The sequence below is a fragment of the Photinus pyralis genome, unplaced genomic scaffold, assembly GCF_008802855.1.
Source record: "Photinus pyralis isolate 1611_PpyrPB1 unplaced genomic scaffold, Ppyr1.3 Ppyr1.4_unclustered_Scaffold6229, whole genome shotgun sequence".
In the NCBI taxonomy this organism is placed as follows: Eukaryota; Metazoa; Arthropoda; class Insecta; order Coleoptera; family Lampyridae; genus Photinus; species Photinus pyralis.
Genome location: NW_022171924.1, coordinates 1 through 7,080, shown reverse-complemented (window position 1 = coordinate 7,080; position 7,080 = coordinate 1). Strand labels below are relative to the sequence as shown.

The window sequence follows — 7,080 nt, the reverse complement described above, 5'->3', positions numbered from 1 at the left end:
GAAATTTGCTCAATGGGATAATACTTGTGCCACGCAGTCGTAAACTGTAGGCATGGGAGAGGACAATCTTTTATGCAAATTCAAGGCTATTCAATTATTCTTATTCTTTTTATTTTCCTCTTTCCATCTTAGATCATGCATAATACGTATATGCTTTCCATAGAGTAATATGAGCTGTCAAATGTATAATAAATAGATCTACAAATTTAAATAAAACAATACTGTAACAATAGGAACACAGTCAAAATGAAGAACATAGATATTCGGCTATTTGAATAAAAAGGATGATTAACGATGAGGCCATTTGCCATATATCAAAAATTTTGTTGATTGAGGTTTCCTGTTCTTGTAGGTCGTGGGGCAGATGATTAAATAGTTTTAGGCTCACGTATTTTGGACAGTGTTGCGCCATGTGGGAATTAACTGACTCCATATCAGGAAAAAGTCACCCTTAGTAGGTGTGATCTGAAGCAATTATCATAATATTCATCAATTCAACAAAATGGAAACGCATAAAGCTCACTCCTCGTCTCCAAGAGATCATAGAAAACAAAATCTATCTTGGGTTAGGTCTATGTACATAGAAAAGAGTACATAAGCAAATTCAGAAACTACTTAGTAAAAAGCGCCCGAGAAAGCCAACTTAAAACGCTTCTAGAGACCGGGTGTTCAACAAACTTCACAAATATACAGTGTGGTCATAACTTCGGGTATGAAACTTCAAGGCGGAAAACGGGTCCTTCGTTACAAAATTTGGAATTCCAACCTTTCTTAAAACTGACAATGGACCACAATTTCAATGTGTAGAGTTCAAGAAATTTTGCGTAAATTATAACATTAAATTAGTTCAATTAACATTCATGTGGGCACGTCCCCCACTATAGCATAATAAGGTATACTTTTAAAGTATACTTTATACTTTATAGCATAGGTGGTAATTTACCGCCTCTACGGTTTTGTCATATTTTTACTGTATTGTGACCTACAGGGTGGCCATTTGAAAACGAAACAGAGCCTATTTTGGGGACCTCAAAACATTTACGAAAAAATCCTGGGACCCGTCAATTTTTCATCCAAGGGGGAACTATTTTTTGCTAGTTTCGCCCCCCTGAGGGCAAAGCCATAGCGGGGGTGACAACTGCCCCCAAAATTTTAAATCGAATGGGGGGTCGAGTGATACCTTATTTTGAAGGTATTTTTATGTAGATTATAACTCATTTTAATCAATTTTATTTTAAGTGCTTAAAGCTAAAATCAATCAAGTAAATATTAAAAATGTTGGCCTTCGACTTCCATACAATAATACAGGTTTTGTTCAAACCTCTCCCGTACATTTTCAAAAACTTCTGGGGTGATTTGACGACATTCATCAATTATTCTTTGTCGCAAGTTCTCTAGCGATGTTGACTGACTAGTATAAATTTTAATTTTTAAATGTCACCATTAAAAAAATCTAACGGAAAGTCCGGGGAACGAGGAGGCCATTCGCTCCTCTTCTTCTTTCAATCCATTGTCCTGGAAACGTTTGGTCCAAATATTGACGAACCCTTGCAGCATAGTGGGGTGGCGCACCATCTTGCTGAAATACTAGACGATTTTTCAAGTACCTACTCGTTGTTATTTTCTAGTATCTGCACTAATGCTGGATGAATCGTATTTTCTCATAACTCCAGGTACATCTCTCCTGTTAGATTGCCAGGTACAAAGAAGGGGCCTACGATATGGTTACCAAAAATGCCAGCCCAAACATTCAATTTTTCGGGACATTGTGTATGCACCTCACGAAATATTCTGGGATTTGAATCAGCCCAATAGCGACAGTTGTGACGATTCACAGTACCGTTTAGGAAAAAGGAACATTCGTCATAGCCACCTACAGATATTAAAAAGAAAAAAAAAGAACAAAAAAAAGTACAGTTCAGAATGTACGATAACAACATTTTTTGTATTTATTGTTGTATTAATTGTTGTTATTTAACTAATTAATTTACAAGCATATTTTTTCATAAGAAAATGTTGACACGTTTTTAACTTTTATTAGCCCCTGTATCGGCTAGGCAAATTAGGAGCGGTCGTCACCCCCGTTAGGGCTTTGTCCTTAGCTACCAAAAAAATTGTTCTCCTTTGAATCAAAAATTGACGGGTCCGAGGATTTTTTCGTTAATGTTTTGAGGTTCCCAAAATAGGCTCTGTTTCGTTTTCAAATGGCCACCCTGTATAATGGTTGCAATAGCCATGGTATTGCAGTAGAGGCCTATAGGAGCAGGAACAATTTGTTTATTATCTCGAGACAAACGACCGGTCTTGTGATAAGCCTAGTTACGAAGATTTTTTGGAATGCGCTACAGCACTTGGAACGAGAACTACAAATGCATGGCGTTACCAAGTTAGCATTTCTAAAGTGGACTGGCGCATTGTGCGCAATATGCTGGAAGCGGTATTCCGGGGTACCGGAGTAGAATTATTGGTTTGTTCTCCAGAGGAACCCCGCAACCGATTTGTAAGACGATGGATTGCTTTTTCTTCAAGAATGGAAGATGAAGGAGGAGGTCGTCGTGCTAGTACTGCCACAAGTTCGCGTTACGGAACCCGAGTTGTCTAAGACTGTGTCTCCGCTACAACGGTCAGCCGACGCAACAGTTTTAAGGGGGGGGGGGAAGTGTAGCGAATATTCCAGAAATCCCGATAGACGTCGAGGCGCCATGAAAGATTAGTCATCGGCGATAAAGAGCGAAGGCGAATGTGATTCAATAACATCCCGATCTTTCTAGAACAATTGTCGTTTACTATATAAGCAAATTGTAGTGCATTCCATCTCAGTTCCGGTTTTCACTGCCACGAAAAATTGTGGCTTGGAAAAAAGGGCATCAGACCCAAAATTGCATACACCATACGACATAAATTTAAGGATGGTTCACGTGTATTATTCTACGGAACTATCCAACCAAATTAACAAATAGTGATCGACCAAACACAACATTGACCTGACACCTTGGATAATGAATTAAACTTCAGTATAAGAATCATCTATTTTAGCTTACTTATCTACATTGAAATATACAATATATACAATATTTAACATAATTAAAATATAACAACATTTTAAAATTAAAATAACCTACATAAAACAATTTGTAAATACTGACTGTAGCTATAAGTATGGAAAATATAAATATTCTTGTCTTCTCTATTATTTTCCACCCCATTCACAAACTCTGCCATTGTCAAACATTAAATTGTGCCTGGGAAGAGGGGTGAGCCTGCCACGTTTTATTATGCCCATGTTTTCACCTGGATAATACTGAAAGAGGCACTTATTAAAATTGACAAGTTTAAATACTCAGATAAGTAAGTGCCATGTGCATACGAACAGGGGCCCTATTCTTGACTCTATGTATTTATCAAGATCATTCGTTTTTTGAACCAAAACGATGAATTTTAACATATTAAATAAAGAATATTCCAAGAAAAAGCTTTATGATGAAAAATAGGAAAATACGTGGTAACGGCATTAGGCACATTTTCAATATTTATGTCTGAAATGAAATTCCTGGATCCTCCTTCTCACTCCGGATTTTGCATCCATAACCTGCACAATTCACCATGATGATCCATACTCTTTCCTAATCTAAACTATGAAGCTATTTACTACTAGCAAACTCTACGTTGCCAAACATATCATTCTAATTGAAATGACAAGCGTTACAGAGGGAATAGTAAATGATACTTGTATGCGAATGTTCATACATAGTTTTAACACAAATACGAACCAATTCGAGTGACGTCAAGAATAGCGTCCATGATGTTTTTCAAAAATTAAAAAAAAACTTACCTGACATTGAGAGATAAATTCTAACAAAGATGTTCCCAGCATTCGACTAGATTCGGTTAAGTGTGTGAGACTGAAATCAATTTTTTGAGTATTACTTCATTATAATTCTCCGACTCTTGGTTCAAATGGAAAGTTTGACAATACACTACACAGAGGGCGTAGAGACATGCAACCACAGTAGTGCAAGCATACGCAAGATAATGTTCCCAAAAATGAACCTTCATATACACTTTGTTTTGTGATTTTAACCTCAAACTCACCTAGAAGAGTGACATAATCCTCCTGAGACAATGGCATCACATATTTTCGTATTGGCATCTGCATCAAATAACGGTATTCCAAAGTGGCAGTCCAACAAAGTCCACATCTATATGTAAAAAACTAACTTTAATAATCATTTCGTATAAACTAAAGACTAGTGTTCCACAAATTTCATCTACACACCTCACCATTTGCTTCTTCTTCAACCGGCTTATTTACGCTATTCTCATCAGTTGCTTTATTACTTGGTGGGTCAGAATCACCCTGCCTCGAAAACATACTAATATTTTCATCTGTTGGACTTAAAAGAGTCTCAAACGAGTAGAGGCTTTGTATACTTTGATTTAATGGTTTTTCTTTGACCTCTTGAGAAAGAATCGTATCTTTATCCAACAAATCTAATTCCTCCTTTAAGAGTTCTGTCGAATCTTGGTGCATAAATCCATTTGCAGGAGACGATCTTTCACTGCTATGAACGGGTGTAACCGCGAAATGAGACTCGACGGGTGATTGTAGTTGCTTTTCCGGGTTGTCAGTTACAATTTCATTTTGATTTATTTCGTTAGAGCGATTTGTAAAGCTAAAATTTTCGTTTGCGAACGTTGTTGGTTCTGATGCTTTTTTTACATTGCTTTTATGCAATTTTGCCACCCCTTAAAATGAATGCATTAGTATATATTTATGATAAATTGACTATTTTACCAGGATTATTAGGGTTTACTTTCTGCCGTCCTAGGCGGACGATGGGGTCCCTGTTCGGACATCCTAGATCTCTCACCCCAATATTAACGAAGGTTAGATACCCACAATTTTGTTCTAGATCCACAAGACCAGACAATCGTTGTACAGCTGGATGTTTAGCCCACGGAATTGCGTGGACACCTTCGCCTGTACAAGAAATTACATAAACGATAAATGCAATATTGTAATCCTACCATGGCACATAATGTTTGTATCTTTTTCAAACGGGAATGGTTTAATGTGAACTTGAGCAGATTGATGCACTCCGTACGCTTGCAGTAGCACTGGCGAGTACTGTAAAGCCGCATTTACATACATGATATTTGCTACAGGAAGAACGGCGGGTTCGTGTAACCAAGCCATTACCAAGAACTTTGAAAAACCCAAAAACATTCGAGGTAATTGCTTCAATTGGGTACCTACAAGAAAAGCTCTTACAATTGAACCGCAGGTAGTAAGGAACTCGCCTTTGACTAGCAGTAGTGAAGGTGGTCCATATCCAGTCATATGATAGAGAAACATTTTAAACCATATTGAATTTACTTCAGGTACAGGTGGTCCCAAATGTGGAGGAGATAGTAGTGAAACAGGTCGCACTTCTCTGCTGAGTGGTGCCATTGAAACTAATAGCCTAAAATTGGTGTTAATACAGTAGCTAACCAACAAAGACCATTAGGTACACATAATGGTTCATGTTGGTCTATACCTAATTCATATTTATGTAAAATTAACACGCGAGAAATCGCTTTATTTTGTAGAATTGTACTTTTAATCAAATTTAAGGCGATAAAATGCTGTGATACCACACATAACTAATAACATACTTAATTAGGTTGCGTAATTACTCAAATCAATCAATCAATGATAACCGAGTGTTAGTTAAAAGCAAAGAAAGTTATTGGTGAAGATTTTGCCGAGTTTTCAAACCATAAAAGTGTCGAACCTTAATCCAAACTGTACGTGTACACTTATGGATTATGCATTAGATGTCGCTGCAAAAAATTAAAGCAAATGAGTAACTCCACTGTTCAATTAAACAGACTGATATCAAATGCATATATCCATAAGGGTCATTTTACAGTTTTAAACGGTATATGTTTAAGTTTATACTGATGCTCAGTAGAGGTCGCTTTTAAATATACCTAAATGTGTTACCATTGATTATACACCTTAGACCATATAGTACATGGACTGCTAATTGTAACGAAAATATGGTCAAGGACATTGCCTGGGTATGTGAGTTTCAGGGTAAACGAGTCTGTCCAAGGTTGTCCAATTAGATACGATTTGAGACTGTCAACCTATAAATTAACAAACGTCAATTAATTAATCGCCTAGATATAGAAAAAAAGCAAACCTATTCTTATTTGTAGGTCCGTGAAGTTAGCACGGTCATTGAAAGCACTAACGACGGTACATGATCATATCGTTAGTGCTTCGTTAGTGCCTCTTAGTGCTCCATAACTTGCATCAGCACGACCGACCGTTTCCAAAAAAACGACCCCCCCTTATGTAGTGCTGACTTCCTACCCTCGTTGAAAGCACTAACGACCGGACAAGTAGCGATCGTTAGTGCTTCGTTAGTGCCTCTTAGTGCTTCATAACTTGCATCAGCACGACCGGCCGTTTCCGAGAAAACGACCCTCCCTTATGTAGTGCTGACTTCCTACCCTCGTTGAAAGCACTAACGACCGGACAAGTTCTGATCGTTAGTGCTTCGTTAGTGCCTCTTAGTGCTTCATAACGCATCAGCACGACCGGCCGTTTCCGAGAAAACGACCCCCCCTTATGTAGTGCTGACTTCCTACCCTCGTTGAAAGCACTAACGACCGGACAAGTTCTGATCGTTAGTGCTTCGTTAGTGCCTCTTAGTGCTTCATAACGCATCAGCACGACCGGCCGTTTCCGAGAAAACCGAGAAAACGACCCCCCCTTATGTAGTGCTGACTTCCTACCCTCGTTGAAAGCACTAACGACCGGACAAGTTCTGATCGTTAGTGCTTCGTTAGTGCCTCTTAGTGCTTCATAACGCATCAGCACGACCGGCCGTTTCCGAGAAAACGACCCCCCCTTATGTAGTGCTGACTTCCTACCCTCGTTGAAAGCACTAACGACCGGACAAGTTCTGATCGTTAGTGCTTCGTTAGTGCCTCTTAGTGCTTCATAACGCATCAGCACGACCGGCCGTTTCCGAGAAAACGACCCCCCCTTATGTAGTGCTGACTTCCTACCCTCGTTGAAAGCAC

The 7,080-nt window shown here is 38.5% G+C and overlaps 1 protein-coding gene across 1 annotated transcript; it reads right to left on the bottom strand.

Annotated features, from left to right (window-relative positions):
- Positions 1–3,010: 3,010 nt before the first annotated feature.
- LOC116182611 (protein FAM91A1-like) lies at positions 3,011–6,083 on the bottom strand. The gene is made up of 7 exons (XM_031503156.1): positions 5,302–6,083; positions 5,029–5,253; positions 4,796–4,981; positions 4,277–4,746; positions 4,093–4,199; positions 3,833–3,902; positions 3,011–3,301 (listed from the first exon to the last, which is right to left on the bottom strand). Exons 1-7 carry the CDS (start codon positions 5,450–5,452, stop codon positions 3,191–3,193), a joined length of 1,320 nt encoding a protein of 439 aa, XP_031359016.1. The 5' UTR covers positions 5,453–6,083; the 3' UTR covers positions 3,011–3,190.
- Between the last annotated feature and the right edge of the window lie 997 nt (positions 6,084–7,080).

Excerpts from the sequence above, each read along its gene's own strand:
- LOC116182611 (XM_031503156.1), bottom strand. The coding sequence starts at position 5,452 with ATGGCACCACTCAGCAGAGAAGTGCGACCTGTTTCACTACTATCTCCT. Across the intron at positions 4,747-4,795 it reads AGTAAACCCTAATAATCCTG|GGGTGGCAAAATTGCATAAA; the intron begins GTAAAATAGTCA and ends ATTCATTTTAAG. Across the intron at positions 3,903-4,092 it reads GGATTATGTCACTCTTCTAG|TCTCACACACTTAACCGAAT; the intron begins GTGAGTTTGAGG and ends AATTGATTTCAG.